Source organism: Gastrolobium bilobum, unplaced genomic scaffold, assembly GCF_033153095.1.
Source record: "Gastrolobium bilobum isolate Gb01-03AN ecotype WA unplaced genomic scaffold, APGP_CSIRO_Gbil_v1 utg25016, whole genome shotgun sequence".
NCBI classification, from domain to species: Eukaryota; Viridiplantae; Streptophyta; class Magnoliopsida; order Fabales; family Fabaceae; genus Gastrolobium; species Gastrolobium bilobum.
This window is the reverse complement of record NW_026897739.1, coordinates 259,143-278,537: the sequence shown is the minus strand read 5'-3', so window position 1 is coordinate 278,537 and position 19,395 is coordinate 259,143. Positions and strand designations below refer to the sequence as shown.

The 19,395-nt window shown below is 34.0% G+C and overlaps 1 protein-coding gene across 1 annotated transcript; it reads left to right on the top strand.

Moving 5' to 3' along the window:
- The first annotated feature begins 9,173 nt into the window (after positions 1-9,173).
- LOC133309674 (probable GTP-binding protein OBGC2) lies at positions 9,174-18,322 on the top strand. Its single transcript, XM_061510465.1, has 10 exons — positions 9,174-9,294; positions 9,392-9,852; positions 10,127-10,218; positions 10,582-10,665; positions 11,087-11,164; positions 11,593-11,793; positions 11,872-11,979; positions 16,974-17,048; positions 17,340-17,521; positions 17,674-18,322. The coding sequence occupies exons 1-10, from the start codon at positions 9,209-9,211 to the stop codon at positions 17,771-17,773; spliced, it is 1,467 nt and encodes a 488-aa protein (XP_061366449.1). The 5' UTR covers positions 9,174-9,208; the 3' UTR covers positions 17,774-18,322.
- The last annotated feature ends 1,073 nt before the right edge of the window (positions 18,323-19,395 follow it).

Genomic DNA, 19,395 nt, shown 5'->3' with positions numbered 1-19,395 from the left:
CGTAGTAGTTTTGATCTGTTCAACTTATGTTCATCGGGTAAATTAATCTGACCATTAAATCTAATGATCAATTGTCTCTCATAGAATGCAATCGCATTATTCAGTTTGAATTTCTACAATCACATGATATTCAACCTGAATTGGGAAAAAATAAAACTGAATTAAAAAGTTAAAAACAGATCATCTGAAATAAATTAACGAACCTTTAACCTTAGATTGATTAAAGGTGTTTAGCCTAGCATCGCGAGGTTAAACATAATTCAAAATAAAATAAGAAAAGAAGATGAAAAGAAAGAGTGCAGAATTTCGATTAAGAAAACTAAAAATAATTGTTCAATTCCAAATCTGACTGCCAAAGGATTTTCTAACGTTTCCCTTAAATAACCCACATTCAGAACGGGTTAGGGTTTCATCATTTAGGCCCATACATAAAATAAAAACTTAATAAAATAAAATAAAACATTAAAACATGGCCTTGGACTCTAAACACATTGGGTTCTAATCTGATTTACAAGTCCAAACGTCAAAATAAAATTCCAGCAAAAACACGTTATCTTGGGCTCAAGTTTCTACCATCTTTCCGTCTGAATTGGGCTTTAATAGCTGAAATAGCGATTGTAGCCCTTTTTGTTATCTGCAAAACACAACAAGAACGGAGTCAATCGAAGATCTGTAGAGTGAGATATGGTCAAAATACGAAATTAGTGTAAATCTGGAAAATTATGACGAAAATTAATTAAACCCAATTAAAATCTAGAATTCTGATTTGATCCAAAAGACCTTTATTTAATTCAAATAAATCCTAAAAATACCAATCAAGAGTAATAAATAAGTGTAGCAAAATATGTGTTATCAACAATCACACAAGAGGGGGTGAATTGTGTGTTATTTCTTTTTCAAGAAACAATTAAAAATTTAACACTTTTAAACACAAATTCAACCAAAATGAAATTTTCAGATTATAAACCTTTTTTGTAACACAAAAACATGATTAAAACATTCCAAATAACACCAATTCAGAGACAATTGTAGCGAATTCAAAATTAGAAGGGAAAAATAAGATAAACCAATGTTTATGGTAACCTTTATTAGGAAAACATGCAAGAAAGAATTAAAACAGAAAACTAATGATTATCAACCCTAAAACAGATTCAATACAACATATATCACGTTTTTCAATGCAAAAATTTCTTATTCAACTGTTATGGTCTATACAGTCTCATATCTCTACAAACCTCTCATTTACTCTACCGATAACTGTAATTAATAGTCAAAATTTGTTAGAATATGACCACTATTAATGGGAAGTTTTACGCTTATTTTGAATTCAATTCATTGCATAAATTCATGTTAGGAACGTTTAATCACATTCCTTTGATAACTTGATTGTGATGCATATGTCTTTATATGTCTGAACTTGTGAAATTATGAATTCATAATTGCATATGCACAGCCAATTTGCATTTTTGCCCTGTATGTAACTTATTCGATATTTGGAGAATTTACAGTATTTAATGTGTTTCATATAGTTTGGTGTTGCCATGGTGTTGTTGATTGAAGGCTGGTTCATGCTTAAATATCATGTTTTGCTTGATGTCATTATTGAGAAATAAGTTGTTGTTATTTTCTAAATTTTTTAGAACTCGAGGTAGTTGGGCTTCGAGGCTTATACTCTGTTGTTAATGAGGAATCCTTTTTCTGCTCACTTCTATTACGTAAAATTGATTTCAGTTTAAGCATTTCCTTTTTAGCAGTGGTTTTTGTACTTGGTGTTTCTCACTTCTTGAGAAGAAAAAGAAAAAAAGAAGTTGAGCCTCATGCAACATGGGTTTACAACCAGTAGAATTGTTGCATATATGGTTACTATTAGGTATTTTTTTGTTGACAATTATGATTTCCGGGTTATATTAATGCTCTGGCAATAACTTTTGTGACTAAGTTCTATACATATTTTGCCTACATATATGTATTTGCATGCTATAAATGAAAATGATGTCCACAACATTATTCTGTCATATCTTATACATTATTGCTAGAAAGAGATCACAGTGGAATCATTCATTGCTTGCCCCGAGATGAAGCAGTCTGTAGATTATTTGGAGAACATGGAGAAAAAAAAAATAGGTTTTTCTGTTGTCGTTGTTGTTTCTACTTTATGATAATGTCATGTTTTATTTGCTTGAGTACTTCAAATGTTGCTTAATAATCATAGTTGAAATTTTTTGTAATCAGCCTCTTACAAATGTAAGGTAAGGCTACCTATTATTGACTCTTTCTGGGATTGTGGACATAGTGGGAACTTTATAGCAGTAGGCTGCCCTTTTTACAAAACATGAACATTGAATTTCTGGTCCTCAAATGGCAACTTTGGCTAATTTTTTACGGCATGGCTTATGCAATTTAAGCCTTGGCACAAGTTTTTGTCTAATTGAGAAACAATTTTATTGCCCATCTATTTTTGAGTGAGAGCATGTAAGCACAGGCAGAAGTGCTACAAGAGATGTAGTAATTATATGTATACATACATATATGAAAATCTCATGTGATCTTTATGAAATTTTCATGTGATCTTTGTGAACATTTTCATGTGATCTTTATGAAATTTTTCATGGGATCTTTGTGAGTATTTTTTAATTATATGTATATATACATATATGAAATTTTCATGTGATCTTTGTGAACATTTTCATGTGATCTTAATGAACATTATTTCTGTGTTGTTAATGAAAATATTATTTCATATGATCTTTGTGAATAAAATTTTTTATCTTTTATATTTTAGTTTGGTTTGGGCCTAAAAACTTTAGTTTGCAACTTGGTAGGCCTTACAAGTCGTGTTAGACTTTTTAGTTTTTTTTTTTATAATAAGCCAAGCTAGACCCATAAATCAAGCCCTTAGTAGACTAATAGACCAATATAAGCTCTAAATATTTTATATAGGTTTAGACCATCAAAGTCAAATTTGGCCTAACCTGATTCATTTACTCCCTTAGTTGCAACATATGAGACTGTTGTATGGTTTGATAATTGGTGTAAAGTTGTCTGAATGCTATTCATGTATAAAATTTTAGTAGCAAGGTTTTCTAGATCTTTCTGGTCTTATTGCAATTGTGAGGTATAAATGTTCCATGAAAATGGAGAAAAGAGCAATTTGTATAGATAATAATTTATGTACGGGGGGACGTAGACCCAATGTGTGGCCTTAAGATGTCACCCTCCCATAATTTTCGCCATTTTAGAGTGTATTCAATCTATCGTAAATTTGTAAGGCTTTGGTGGACAAAACCAATAACATTTATAGGTAATCCATCGGTAATGTTACAAGGAATTTTTTTTTCTACATAGACAATTTTTTGTGGGACCCATGCATTATTTTTTTCTCTCTTTATATCATTTTCTATTTCTCAAAATGTTCTCTCCAGAACAATTTTTTTTTCATGTAACAGCACATATGCATACCCCAACATTTATTATGCTCTGATATTTGATGTGAAAGCGGCTGCATCTTTTTTTGGCTAAATAGTTTGTGACATATCAGGAAGATAATAATGAGTTTTGTGTTAGTGATTCAGTGTTCGACTTCAATATTTTTCTTAAATGTTGGAAGTATCCGCGCTCGAGTATAATTCTAAATGTTTTTGTGTGGACCAAAGCCATGTCTAAACTAGATAACTTGTAATAAGTATTTCATGAATTTTTTTTAATTTTGGAGAATCAATTATTATAATTTCCAACGTTAATGAAACCAAAGCATACTTTTTGTAACACATTGGTTAAACCCATATTTTTGAGGTAAACTTTTTTTTACTAATTTCAGCCAAGAGCATATCATTCAGTTTGGTTTTGTGATCCGAAGGAGTGTTAATGAGATGTCAACTAAAAAGATCTCTCTCTAATACAATTTCATCAAGCAAAATTTTATCCCAAATTAACTAGAGACGATGACAGATAGATTCAAATAAAAAGTAAAAAAAAAAAATTGAAAAAATAAAAAATAAGAAAATAACACTAGGAACTAAAAATTAAAAAGTATAAAAAAATAAATAAGAGAAAAAAATAAAAATAAAAAACATTAAAGAATTAAAGAAATAAGAGAGAAAAATAAAAAATATTAAAGAATTAAAGAAATAGGAGAGAAAAATAAATGAATATAAAATAGAGAGGTGGATAAAATAACTTATCTCAATGAATAAATAGCGGAAAACATAGGGGGAAGACTAAGGGGATCATTTAGAACTTAAAAAAAGATCTAACATTTCACAATGATAATAATTTTCCTTATGTATGTTCTAAGACATACTGTCTATCAATTTATATCACAGTCTTATAATTTTTGTTTTCGTACTTTTCCCAAGTTTCGGTTCATCTTTTTTTGTTTTTATGTCAAGCTCTTGGTAACAAATTTTTATTCTTACATGAGTATCTAGGGGTCTTCTCATTATATGCCTAAGTCACATCAATTTATGTTCTTTCATTTTTTCAACCACCGGTAATACCTTAACCTTTCCTTAAATATATTCATTTCTTATTTTATCTATCATTATATGATGAGGCATCCACTTTTACATTCATATTTTTGTTACTTGCATTTTACACTTATGTTGTCTTTATCCTTGCAAATATTCAGTTCGTATAACACGAGACCTTAATGCGATTCTATAAAAAATTTCTTTTAACTTCAGAGGAATTTTATGATCACATAAAAATCTTGATACAACATGGCTTTTGTTTGATATGCTCTAATTTCTTGATTTACATTCAAATCAATCTCTCCATTTTATTTTTTGCAAAAAAATCCTAAATATCTAAAATATTGTTTTTTTATATCTTTCATGTCCAAGCAAAGGCACAAAATCTTCCTCCAACACTACGAGAAAAACAAAAGGACTCCAAACATTCTACCCATTTAAATTTTTTTGAATATGTTTATCAGTTTATCTTTATCTTTTATTTGGCTCATCAAAATTTATTTATTTTTTATGGGGCAGCCTCAGATTATCATAGTTGTTCTAAGAGTTTACATGCATTGCGAAGCCTGTGTGTAGGAAATCAAGAAACGCAGAGACTAGAGAGAATGAAAGGTGGGTAATGAGTTCCTTTTCTTTTTTGTTTCTTGCTCCTTGCACTTCAGATATGCATTTTCATTTTTGCTTCTCTTGTTCATGGAACTCAGGGTCTCTCGTATCTGGAGGAATTTATCAGTTTTATTCTATGTTTCAGTTGATTAAAATAATTTACAGTTTGATATATTCTCTTATATAAAAAAGAGATTATAAATTCCATTCCTTGGTATAATAGCCAATGATTGATTGGCATGACTCCATCGAGTATTTGGATATGGTGGTTGGTATTTGGGTTTGTAGGCTGTGCAAAATAATGGACTAAGAGACTAACTCACTCTTGATTGGTAATCCTGTCAATACTAAAAAAATGTTCCATTTGAGGGGTAGTTGACAATTATAGGATTCACACTTGAGAGAGAGATTGATGAAATTCAAGTGTGAGTAATAAAGCTCTAACATTGGAAAAGAATGAGCTAAGCATAACATATATAAATGAAATGACATATAAATTCAATACCTTAATATTTTGGGTTGAGATATGGTGTCGAACCCTTTGTTGTGGATTTGTTGCTTAAGCCTATTTTTATGTGTGGATGATAGTCTCCCCTAATTGGGCTCCCCTAGCCGATTCCCGACAATGATATCAAAGTCGGGTTGGACTTGGGCTAGCCTGATAATTGGCTAGAGGCGGGTTGAGTACTTAAGCTTGTGGTACTTGGAGAAAAGGAACATACCAATGTTGGGTTTGGATAGACCCATAAAAATCTAATTTCTTAAGATTTTGGGTTAAGACATGGTGTCAAGACCCTTTGTTATGGGCTAAGCATAACATATATAAGTGAAAGGACTAATAAAACTAGGTTTTAATGTTTCTAAAGTGAATGTAGATAAGTTATCTACATTCGCTCCCAAAACGACATCGTTTTAGGTTAAAAAATTAAAAAATTAATAATGAAAAAGACAATTATAATCCTGAAATAAATTATAATTACAAAAATACCATGATTTCCGCCTCAAAACGACGTCGTTTTGGGCTCAATGTAGATAAGTTATCTATATTGACTGTAGAAAAAGCGAACCCATAAAACTAAGGGATTTGCATTTGTCATTTAACATGACACAATAAATTTTCCAACACACATAACATTTTGTGGGGTTCACACTTTTTGAAGAAAAAAGAAAAAAAATTACGGCACACAAAACGAATCTCTATAACATTACACAATCACTTTTCCTATAACATAACTCTTATAAAACCCTAAAACTAATATCTTAAAGTTTTGAATTAAAATATAATGTCTAACCTCTTGTTATGGATTTGTTGCTTAAATTCATTTTGACGTGTGAATAGTAATCTTCCCTAATTGGGCTCTGCTGATTGCTAACCAACATTTATTTCATGCTCTGATGTTTGATGTGAAAGCGACTGCATCGTTCGGCTAAATGTTTGTGATATATTAGGAAGGTTATAATGAGTTTTGTGTAAGTGATTCAGCGTCTGCCTTCAATATTTTTGTTGAATCCAAGCTCCGGAATAATTCTAACGTTTTGTGTTCACCAAAGCCATGTCTAAATTACATAACTTGTAATAATTATTTTATGAATTTTCTATTATTTTTGGGAAATCAATTATTATAATTTCCAACTTTAATGAAACCAAAGCATACTTTTTGCAACACATTGGTTAAACCCATATTATTGAGGTAAAAGTTTGTTCACTAGTTTCAGGCAAGAACATATCATTCAGTTTGGTTTTGGGATCCGGACGGGTGTTAGTGAGATGTCAACGAAAACAATCTCCCTCAAAAATAATTTTTTTTTTATAAATTTTTTTTCTTTTTTTGGGTATCCTCCGTCAAGTACTATTTAATCAACAAAATATTTTACCCAAATTAATTAGAGGTGGGGGTGATGGTTCCAAATAAAAAGAAAGAAAGAAAAAATAAAAAAAATAAAAAAATAATGCCAGAAACTAAAAATTTAAAAGTATAAAAAAATAAAATAAAATAAATAAGAGAAAAAATAAAAAGAAATAAGAAATAAAAAATAAAGAGGTAAATGAATAAATAGAGAAAGATATAGGGAAAAGAAAGACAAAAAAATAATAATTTAGAACATACTAAAAAAGAGTCTAACACTTCACAATGTTAATATTTTTTTTAAAAGTCTTCACATTATATATCTAAACCACCTCAATTTATGTTCTTTCATTTTTTCAACCACTTAATTTTATCTATTCTTATATGAGCCCGCATCCATTTTTACATTCTTATTTTTGTTACTCTTATTTTACATTCATGTTGCCTTTGTCCTTCCAAATGTTGAGTTCTGTATAATATTGGAGACCTTAACGTCATTCTATATAAATTTTCTTTTAACCTGTGAGGAATTTTATGATCAAAACATGGCTCTGTTTAATTACTGTTTTTAAAAACAGTTTTTTAGTTTTCAAAAAAAAAAAACTCGTTTAGTAAAGCCTGTTTTGTAAAAAAGTTTTAAAAACTGTAACTATTTTTTTGTTTTTAGAATCAAATTTAGAGAATATGTCTGAGTTATTTTTTTTTTCTGTTTTGGTTTTTAACTTTCAAAAAAAAAAAAAACAAAATACAATTGTTTTCATAACTATTCTACAAAATAGTTTTAAGAACAAAAAAATCAAAACACATAGACCCATTGTTTTTAAATACTTCGCGTCCAAGCAAATACATAACATCTTCTCGAGAAAAAAAAAGGGACACTAAACGCTCTGCCCTATGATTTTCTAATATAATCTTACCAATTGTGGTACTTTACTATTTATTTTAAAAGATATCATGATTTGTGAAATATTTGGTCGGTTCCTGTTTCTCACTAGTGTTTGACGTCCACAGAATCACTAATATATTTTAACTTTTTTTTCTTTCTTCACTTTGCATTTTTAGAGTTTAACAGAAAGAGTAATCATTCTATCATTTAGGCTCTTTTCACATAAAAAGTTATGGGTCGATCACATCATGTATTTATAACAAGAGATATTATTGTCAAAAAATATTGTAAAATTATAAAAACTTATATTTTCACATTTTTATTAAAGTGATATATGTTAAAACACACATAAAAATTGGTAAAAAAACTTCGTATAAAAATATAAAAACGGTAGAAACACAAGTTTTTATGTTTTTACTTAAACAAAAAAATTGAATCGGGTCAACTTTTAACTCATGACATGGTCCTATATATTTTTATTTAAAAATAAAAAAAAAAAAAATAAATCCTATTTCCATTTTCCTCAAATCAAATGTATAGTATCTTCTTCTAGTTATCTAAAGAAAAAATAAATCCTCACGCGAGGCCACTGTAATTTCATTTAGGAGTTGTTAAACTTTATTCTTTTAATGTTTTGGAACTTGATTATAAGAGTTGTTAAACTTTATTCTTTTAATGTTTTGAAACTTGATTATAAGAGTTGTTAAACTATTTTTGTATTTTTGAATTTATGACTTATATATTTTAAATATGCAGTTATTTATTGAATTTTGAGTAGTGATATATATATATATATGAGAAAATATTTCTATAGCCACTTTAGATAAGGTTGTCTACAGCTACTTCTTTTTAAATAAGTATGACTGGTCATATATTAAAATTACATTTTCTCTCTCCGTCACATCAGCCGACAGTGTCTCAGGAAAGAGAAGAAAAGAATCGCTTTATCGTTATAAGTAAGTATGACCGGTCATACTTAGTTAAAAAGAGGTAACTGTAAATAATCTTATCTAAAGTGGCTGTAGAAATACTTTTATCATATATATATAATTTTATATCTTGACCTTCAGTAATAGAAACACTTTATATTTTATGTCATTTCTACGATTTACATTTCTACTATTTTATTTTAATTTCTGTATAAAAACTTAATATTGACAACATTAATAAGAAATACTTATCTCCAACGACATCGGATTTCTCGAATCCTATAAATCAGATTCCAATAAATTATGGGCTTAGGATCATAGGATATGGGCTGATATTCTATCACCAATACAAACTTATTTCTGTCCAAAACATAGTTGGGCATAGAATATATGACTATGAAGATGACGTAGCCAAATGCTTCTTCTTCACAATCACTTTCCCTCTCACTCTTCTCATTCTATATTCGGATAATGGTGTCTCTGATTTCGCCACCTTCATTTTGCAGCAATCATTTACGCGAAACTGGTTTCTTCTCCGCGCTCTTGCTTCCACCAAGGTATTATTATTATTATTATTATTATTTCACTAATTCTACTTTCTTCTTCGAATTTCCCCTTTCTCTTTTGTTAATTAATGTTCTTTGTCATGTATAGGAGCATCCAATTCCAACATAGATGCAATTTTGGGAATTGTAAATGGAAAAGAGTAGAGTGCAGAGTTATAAGCTCCAATGCATCAGGTTCATCCCCAACCCCAACGACTGTGATGAAGGAACCTCACAAATATTTTGATGAGGTAACCATCACGGTTCGTGCAGGAGATGGTGGCCACGGAGCAATACTAAATCAGAGAGCAAAACAGGAACAGGAAAAGACGAGGAAGAAGAAGAGTTCTTTGAAGAGGGATTTTGATGGGTCCCTTATACTCCCAATGGGTGGTCATGGAGGGGATGTGGTCATATATACAGATGAGGCTAAAGATACATTGCTTGAGTTTCATAACAAAAGCCGTTATCATGCAAAACGTGGTGGAAATGTTGATGCAATGGGTGTTTTGACCTCACAGTTGCACAATGGACTTGTAGCCCCTACTCTGCGTATTCCTGTTCCTGTAGGTTTGTATGCTCTGGTTTATTAATAATTACAACTTGTTTTCACTTTGTTTGTTTAGGGTTTATATCCTACAAGGTGATAGATATTTTTGTAATTATTAGTATAAACGGAAAACATTTCCTTAAACCAAACAGACTCTTAAGGTGTTGTTGGTTTGTTTTCTTGTTTACATTTTGAATTGATATGTTTTTAGTATAGATGCAAAAAATGCCACCTTATTGGTGAAAACACTCTTTAAAAAATTGCATTTCACTCATTGAGTTTGTAATGTGACAGGTACAGTTGTCAAAAGTAAACGAGGGAAGTTGTTGGCCGATCTAGCACGGCCTGGTGATGAAGTTCTTGTTGCGAGGGGTGGACAAGGAGGGGTAATATACATATTTAAAATTATCTTAAAGTGTATTGTTTTTGCAATTGAGTAATGCATCAGACTCATTTCATTCCATTAAAGACATCTGTGGATTGTTTACTGACGGGAAATAAGTTGTACTGTTTCATATTGGTGATAAAATAGAATAATTAGACCAATGGAGTTCATATATGCATACAAATAAATTCATATTTTTGGACACAGTAAGTAAGAATTTGTTTTGCTGTGGACCCAACATTTTATTTCTCTTTTTTCCCCTAGAAAGTACAGAGAGTTAAATGTGGCATATGCCTATCTTTAGTTATTATTTTTGTACTTTACACCTGAATCTGATTTTATTTCTTATTATTTGCCTTCCCAGATTAGCTTGTTAGAAATGCCACAGCATAAAAGGAAAAAGATGATGGCTTTGACAACTAATGTGATGAGAGATGACTCTGATAAGGTAAAGCCTATTGAGCATTTATGTTTGCACTGAAATATTTGCCGTTGTCATCCTTGCAAAGATATCATTACTGGCCTCATATAGTTACAATCTCCTCTGTGCAAATTGAACCTTATACAAGGATTAAATCAACAAGGCTCTTCTCTTGCTGTCTCAATTTAATCAAAGCTGGTTTGAATTTTTCAATGCATAATGAGTAACCAAGTTTTTTTGTCCAAAATTCATGCTCAGTTGTCACTTTGGCTGTGGGTCTAGAACTGTGATTTTAAGTTATCAATTCTCATATTGGGTTTTTTCAGGAAATGAAAATGGCTCTCGAATCTGGAAACAATAGTATTTGAACGTTCTACTTATAGTATTGGCAATTAGATGCCCTTGTATATTAGCAAGTTGTGTTCCTATCTTACTGATTTTTTTACAGGTTTTAGTTCACGGTCAACCTGGGGAGGAAGTTAAGTTGGAGTTGATCCTACGAGTTGTTGCTGACGTTGGTCTAGTTGTAAGTATTACATCTATGCATAATGCCCTATTTAATTAGTAATGGGTTGTCTCACTTTTGTCTTCATAACAACTATCTATTGGATGTTGATGAATGAATTTTCTTATCTCTATATAAATGAAGATAATTTTGAAATTGCTGGGAAACTAAAATATTGACTTTATCATGAGTTAGAGTTATTGAAGAATGTGAATGATGATGTGGGATTGTAGTAAAGCTTCAGGTGTTTCTTTTAGTTTCTTTGTTGTATGAAATTATTGCTGTGATTTGGTGAACAAAAGTGAACTGTATATTGGTTGTTTCTTACTCTTTGTCCAAGTGAAATTTGTTGGCTGTACAATAGGTTATTTATAGTTGAAAACTTCTTTTTAGAAGGTCCTCCAAATGTTTTCATCTATTTGCTCAAGATCAAGTTAATCTTGTTGTAGGGACTTCCAAATGCTGGGAAATCAACGCTTCTGGCAGCCATTACACTTGCAAAACCTGATATTGCTGATTATCCTTTTACAACATTAATGCCAAATCTTGGACGCCTTGGTGGTGATCCCAGCTTGGGGGCAGGGATGTATTCATCCGAAGCTACGTTGGCAGATTTGCCTGGTCTTATAGAAGGTGCTCACTTAGGAAAGGTATAAAATATTTTTGTTTTTGTCAAAGGTCCCCATGTTAAACCATTGAGATGATAAATGAAAGCTTTTATCTTTCAGGGTCTTGGTCGCAATTTTTTGAGGCACCTCAGGAGGACCCGGCTATTGGTCCATGTTGTTGATGCAGCCACTGAGAACCCTATAAATGACTACAGAACTGTCAGAGAAGTATGTATTTTGCCTTTTATGATTGATTGTATTTTTATTTTATGCCATTGAAGACTCAATTTTAACAAAAATTAAGGGTGTTTACTTGGGCAATCGGTTTTATTAACTTGGATTACTTTTGATGGGCTATGATTAGTGGCCCAAGTTTAGCAATATAGTAAATTAGTTAGTTGTTAGAGAAATTATTCTAGAATATTCCTAAAGAATAGAATAAAAGGAGTGTGGGGAGGGGGAGAGGAGATTATTGAGTATTTTGGTAAATTGGGTTTTGGAGAGGATCTCTTGGGATCTCTTTGGCCTTGGTATTTTGGCTTGGGAGTGAGTGAGTTTTTTGGTGCTTTATTTGTTATTCCTTTATATTTCTTGTATCTCTTTGTTATGCTGAGTAGTTAGCGTCTCTGTAATGAATACTGATATAATGGAAGCATTTTACTGTTCAATTGTGGTTATCTTTGTTGTTGAATATTCTGGGTTCCATCAATTTGGTATCAGAGCATTTCCGATCTAGAGAGTGCTTTCTGGTCCAGATCCAGAAAAAAACAAAAAAAAAAAGAAAGAAAAAAAATGAAATGAAATTCAGATTTACTGATGTTCCAAAATTCTTTGGAGAAGAAAGAGATGATGCTTGGGGATGACTGATCGATTTGGAACAATATTTCCAGATCGAAGGAATCAATGAAGATAAAAAATATAGGGAAACGGTGAGAGGGCTAAGAGGGAGTGCGTTCAATTGGTATCAAGGTTGGAAGTGGTTGAATCTTACCGCAAACTTGAAGAAGTTTGAGAAGGCGTTCATAGAGAAATATTTACCGGAAATTTTATTGGTAGATGAAGAGCCAGAATCGGAGCATTCCATTCTAGAAGATAAGGAGGGAATCACAGCTCTAAAATCAGATCCAACAGTTGGTGGTAATGAAATAGCAAAAGAAGAAATCAAAATAGGAGAAGAAAAAGAAACGGCGAAGGAAACAGAAGTTGAAGAGACAGAAAGGGAAGAAGCGGAAGACGCAGAAGTTGAAGGCGAAGAAGAGGATGACAAAGATCCAGAAGCGGATGAAGTAGAGGGAGCAGAAGATAAATACACGAAGGAGGAGATGGGAGCGGTTGTTCGCAGTGGCTTGACGGAAGAAATTGGAGTTGAAATCTGTTTGCACCCATTGATGGATGTGGAACGCATGAAGGCAGGGGCACAACTTTTCGAGGAGAGGGACGAAGTGTTACCTCATAGTCCTGAGCCTGGATTTGCTGAATCAAAAAAGCGATTTGGGCTGGCCAGCAATGGAGCGAGAAAAATGGGTCAACCCGCATTAATGAACAAACCCATTAATCAGCAAAGGACAAGTGTGGACCGAGGTAATGGGTTGGGTCTTAACACATGTCAGGGGCCTACTAATTCCCAACGGAGGTCCAATAGTATGGGGGGAGATCGAGTTGGGCCTCACCACAGTCCTAAATCACCAGCGGCCCAAATCATTAAACCAACCCATGAAATACAATCTTCAGCAGTTAGTGTGGGCAGTGTGAACCCTAATCGATTCATAGGGGCAACAATCGACAAAAACAATTCCACCCAAGGCAGAGTGACGACGGCGAGCGGCGGCCAAAAACACCGACGAGGAACGCGATGTGGAAGACTGACTCAAGAGGAGCTGGACTTGAACGGACAGAACGAGGGGCTGGTTTATGAACAAGACGGGTCGTCGGAGGTGTTAGAAATAATATTAATTTATAATATTAATTTATTATTATTAGAATAGTCTAGATTGTGGGCTTGGCCCATTAGGTCATTCCGTTAGGTCTTTTAGTCTCTATAAATAGAGAGCCTCCTTGTACAGACTTACACACTTGAATATACAATATATTTCAGATTCAATTTGGTATCAGAGCGAGCAACCAATTACCTCCATACCTGCGGATCGTCCTCTCCTCACATACCAGCGTCGTCAGCCTGCACCTCCTCCGACTTTGCCTCTTGATGACTCATCGCCCTTTCCTGTCGGCTCTTCTCCTCCGGATCCTCCATCAGAGACTCCTCCCATTGCCCTTTGGAAAGGTATTCGATCCACTCGAAATCCTCATCCCCTTTATTCTTTCTTGAGTTATGACAGACTTTCTTCACAACATTTTACTTTTGTTTCTAGTCTCTCTTCTGTTTCCATCCCTAAAACCACAGGTGAAGCACTATCTCATCCAGGGTGGCGCCAGGCGATGCTTGATGAAATGCAGGCACTTCACTCCAATGGCACTTGGGATCTTGTTCGTGCTCCTCCCGGGAAGTCTGTTGTTGGTTGTCGATGGGTGTTCACAGTTAAAGTTGGTCCTGATGGCACTGTTGATCGCCTTAAAGCTCGCTTAGTGGCCAAGGGATACACACAGATCTTTGGTCTTGATTATGGGGATACCTTTTCTCCTGTTGCTAAGATGGCTTCTGTTCGCCTGTTTCTTGCCCTTGCCGCCATTCATCACTGGCCCCTTCTCCAACTTGATATTAAGAATGCTTTTCTACATGGTGACTTGCAGGAGGAAGTTTATATGGAGCAACCACCAGGTTTTGTTGCTCAGGGGGAGAGTTCTGGAATGATATGTAAACTTCGAAAATCTTTATATGGCCTGAAGCAATCTCCTCGGGCCTGGTTTAGCCGCTTTAGTTCAGTTGTTGAATCCTTTGGCTTAATCAGAAGCAAAGCCGATCATTCTGTCTTTTACCGGCATAGCTCTTCTGGCCAGTGTGTTTATCTCCTGGTCTATGTTGATGACATTATCATTACAGGCAGTGATCAGACCGGGATTGATCAGTTGAAAGAGCATTTATTCAATCAATTTCAGACCAAAGATCTTGGCAGACTTCGATATTTCTTGGGGATCGAAGTTGCACAGTCTAGGCGGGGCATTTCCATCTGTCAGAGGAAGTATGCACTGGATATCCTAGATGAGACTGGCATGTTAGGCTGTAAACCCATTGATACACCTATGGACCCCAATGTTAAGTTATTACCAGGACAGGGGGAGCCACTGCCAGATCCTAGTCGCTACCGCCGATTAGTTGGAAAATTGAATTATCTTACTGTGACAAGGCCAGATATCTCCTTCGCAGTGAGTGTTGCAAGTCAATTTCTTGATTCTCCCTGTGACTCCCATTGGGATGCAGTTATTAGAATTCTTCGATATATTAAAAGGGCGCCAGGAAGAGGTTTATTATATACAAATAAAGGGAGTTCAGAGATCTCTAGTTATTCAGATGCTGACTGGGCAGGTTCTCCTTCAGATAGACGATCCACCTCAGGGTATTGTGTTCTCTTCGGAGGAAATTTGATCTCTTGGAAGAGTAAGAAGCAAACTGTGGTCGCCAGATCCAGTGCGGAGGCAGAATATCGGGCAATGGCAAATGCAACCTGTGAGCTCATCTGGCTGAGTCAATTGCTGAAGGAACTCCATCTCTGTGAACAAAGGCCTATGAAGCTCATTTGTGACAACCAAGCCGCTTTGCATATATCCTCTAACCCAGTCTTTCATGAGAGGACCAAGCATATAGAAATTGACTGTCATTTTGTTAGAGAAAAGATCCAGTCAAGGGAGATCGAGACAGCATTTGTCAATTCCAATGATCAACTTGCGGATGTATTCACTAAAGCTCTTAGAGGTCCTCGAATAGATCATATTTGTAACAAGCTGGGAGCTTTTGATATATACGCACCAGCTTGAGGGGGAGTGTTAGAAATAATATTAATTTATAATATTAATTTATTATTATTAGAATAGTCTAGAATAGTCTAGATTGTGGGCTTGGCCCATTAGGTCATTCTGTTAGGTCTTTTAGTCTCTATAAATAGAGAGCCTCCTTGTACAGACTTACACACTTGAATATACAATATATTTCAGATTCAATTGGAGGCAACAAACGACAGTGACAGGCGCGAGTGGTTCCTGTGGTTGCCGGCGGCAGAAGTTCTACTGAGCTTTGGAATCTTACAAAGACGATGGATGGAGGTTGTGGATGGTGATGGAGTAATGTTAAAATTACTGAGCTGTTCATTTGGGTCAAACCCAATGGGTTTCACCATGGGGTTACACGACCAGACACATTTAGGCTTGAATAACGGTGATTGTGGCCCGAAATTTTTGTTTGGAAGGGGCCAGCAAAACAAGAAAAAAACAGAGCATGGGAAATATGGAGATATACCTTGTTTCATGGCCAGATATGTGCAGTATGGAGAGAAGGGGGAAAGGGGATCCGACAATTTTTCAGTTTCAAGAGTGACGGGATCAATGTTCTTTAAGCAATGGGACCCTGGTAGATGTTCAATTACATCCCCTATTCTCTTCCTCACCTTGAGGACAAGGTGAATTTTGAAAGGGGAGTATTGATGGGCTATGATTAGTGGGCCCAAGTTTAGCAATATAGTAAATTAGTTAGTTGTTAGAGAAATTATTGTAGAATATTCCTAAAGAATAGAATAAAAGGAGTGTGGGGAGGGGGAGAGGAGATTATTGAGTATTTTGGTAAATTGGGTTTTGGAGAGGATCTCTTGGGATCTCTTTGGCCTTGGTATTTTGGCTTGGGAGTGAGTGAGATTTTTGGTGCTTTATTTGTTATTCCTTTATATTTCTTGTATCTCTTTGTTATGCTGAGTAGTTAGCGTCTCTGTAATGAATACTGATATAATGGAAGCATTTTACTGTTCAATTGTGGTTATCTTTGTTGTTGAATATTCTGGGTTCCATCAACTTTCCACTTAAAAGTCATCTATTTGTAAGTCTTATTATGATGTTGTGTTGTTGATGATCACAATTCTGTTGTTCGTTGTTTATTCTTTACCGTTTCTTGTCTTTTGGGATGTTTGAGGTAAAGTAATGCCAATAAATCTTATTCCCTATATGAGCAGGAAGTAATCTGTGTTCAGACCAGCTGTTCTTGTTGTAATCTGTTTCCATCCCATACACCTTGGAGTGTTTTATCTTACTTTTGCTCTCTCCATGGTAATTCTGTTTTGCAGGAGTTGCGCATGTATAATCCTGAGTACCTTGAACGACCATACATTGTTATTTTGAATAAAATTGATCTCCCAGAGGTATGTGGTTTCCTATTCCCAGCCTCTATCTGGGTTAAGTATTGTCTTTTAATTTCCTATTATCTTGTAAAGTGAGGCCCAGTGCATGGAGCTCCCATCATTGTTGGGTCTGGCAAGAGTCATATGTACTTAGTGTTAAGGGGAAGTGCTATTTTTACGACTATAACCCAAAACCACTAGGGCACAATGCAGCTACTTTATTGTTGAGCCAAGACTCACCCTTTTTCCTGTTGTCTTGTAATATGCAAAATTAAGGCACGTAACTAACATGTTTGCTCATTATAATTTCAGGCGAAGGATAGACTTCCATCATTGACTCAAGAAATTCTAAGAATTGGCAACGATGGTGCAGCTTCTGAACCAGAACCAAGCTCTGAAGTTCCAGCTCAATTATTGTCTGATGAAAGTGACAGGAAGGAAAGAAAACTCGAGGACTATCCACGACCTCTCTCTGTTGTTGGAGTTAGTGTTCTGTAAGTGCTTGACATTTTGTTTTATATTTGTTTTGAAAGTGTTTTTCTTCTTTACAGTTCAGACTGGTGCAGTAATTGTTTGGACAATTTATATCTTACTTTTCATATTATCCACATTGGCTTAGGTCAGATTTTCATGTTGCTTCTTGCAGAAAAGGTATCAGGATAAATGAGATGTTAAAGAAGATAAGGGCGGCTTTAAGGAAGTGCACAGATTCCAATGAATCATTGCCTTCGAGTGTGCTACCATGAGATTTGCGTGCTATGCTTTGTTAAACAACATTGCAGCTCAACGAGGCTTTCTGGCTGAGACTATACATAAATTGGTTCTGATATTAATTTGGGTTTGCCAGAGAACAAATATTAAGCAAATTACCCGTTGGTTTTGGAGAAAATACACATCTGAGACGATGGAAGCAATATGAGTTCATAGTCCAAGTTCCTCAACCTCATATAATTGTAAGCAAGATTGGCAATTTTGCATAACAAGTTATATCATTTGTAGAAATTTTGTAAATTATTTAAGCAATATCAATGACTAGTTATATTAGGAAAAGAATCATGATATATCTGCTAGCCCCATATTAGCATGATAAGTTTTATAAGAGATAATGTCATGCATGATGGAGGTGTTCAAGTACCTTCTAGATAAATTGTTAGGACAAACAAAACAAAGTACTCTATTGAGTATCAAATTATGTACAACTCAGGCCTCTATGATGGCTGTCTTGTTTTCATTTTGCTCAAATTTTTATTATTGGGACTTCTATGAAATGATAGCATGAAAGCAACGGTTGTTCATGCACAGATGTATACTCTTTCACGTGAACTGATTAATATAAATTGCGACCATATTTTCCTTGTCATGGTAGTTATTTCTATATAACTGGCACACGGTAGTTTTGCCAGCTGGAAGCAAAATGGTGCTTACTAAGCCTTTGTTTGGGTAGGAAATTTTGAATTTAGTGCATCAGAATGTTTGGACAGAGATCTAAGTTGAAGTTTGTCAATGCACAACATATCCCAGTATAAACAAACAAACAGATAGAAGTTAAGCTATAAACAAAACTCCCAGGAGTTGTGGTTTTGGAAACCTCAAATTGGACAAAAAAGCAATATGTTGTAACAGTTTCTTTAAGCAATTTAAATCGCTCTTCCCAAATAAATCATAAATTTTTTAAGGAATTTATTATTCTTATGTTGCATAAAATATAATCTATTTCCTACACACACAAATTTAAGATGAGTTTCACTTTACTTTTTCTCTCTCTTTCCTTAAAAATGGACCCCACCTGTACCAATAAGTGTGTAGAAGATAACTCTTATCTTCTACTACATAAGAAAATTATTACCCATTTTTTAATGTATGCAAGTATTAAATAAGCTAGTCCGCCTTTCTCTCCTAACTCCTTAAACACAGTCTCTCCGTCCACAGCTGTGTTACCTTTGGCTATCCATATTCCATAGTATCGTGGCTCTCTATTGTGATGACATCGAGTCAGTTGAGTCATTTTTTTTTTATTTATTTATTTATATGCACATAAACATGCTTTTTGGAGGATGTTTTGCCCAGTTCTTTTATGGGAAATACTACTTTCATTTTATATAAGATAGTTATCTCATTTTGTTTCACTTCAAAAATCGCACCCCTTCTTTTTTCTTTTTTGCTTTTTAATGGTGGGCTCCACTTCGATTCTCTCTATAACATAAGAGAACTACTCTCATGTAACATGAGAGTAATATTCCTCTTCTTTTATATATAGACTTATTATCCCCTTAGGGAGTGTTTGGCAGAGTAGAAAAAAAATTTTATCAGGAAAATACAATTACTAAGAATGTGGTGTGAAAATGAGTTTGGTAGGAAAGTTAAAAAA

What these genes read in the sequence shown, in the direction of transcription:
- LOC133309674 (XM_061510465.1), top strand. Translation starts at nt 9,209, where the DNA reads ATGGTGTCTCTGATTTCGCCACCTTCATTTTGCAGCAATCATTTACGC. An exon ending in ACTACAGAACTGTCAGAGAA is followed by an intron (nt 11,980 to 16,973) that starts GTATGTATTTTG and finishes TCTGTTTTGCAG; the next exon opens with GAGTTGCGCATGTATAATCC. An exon ending in ATAAAATTGATCTCCCAGAG is followed by an intron (nt 17,049 to 17,339) that starts GTATGTGGTTTC and finishes TTATAATTTCAG; the next exon opens with GCGAAGGATAGACTTCCATC.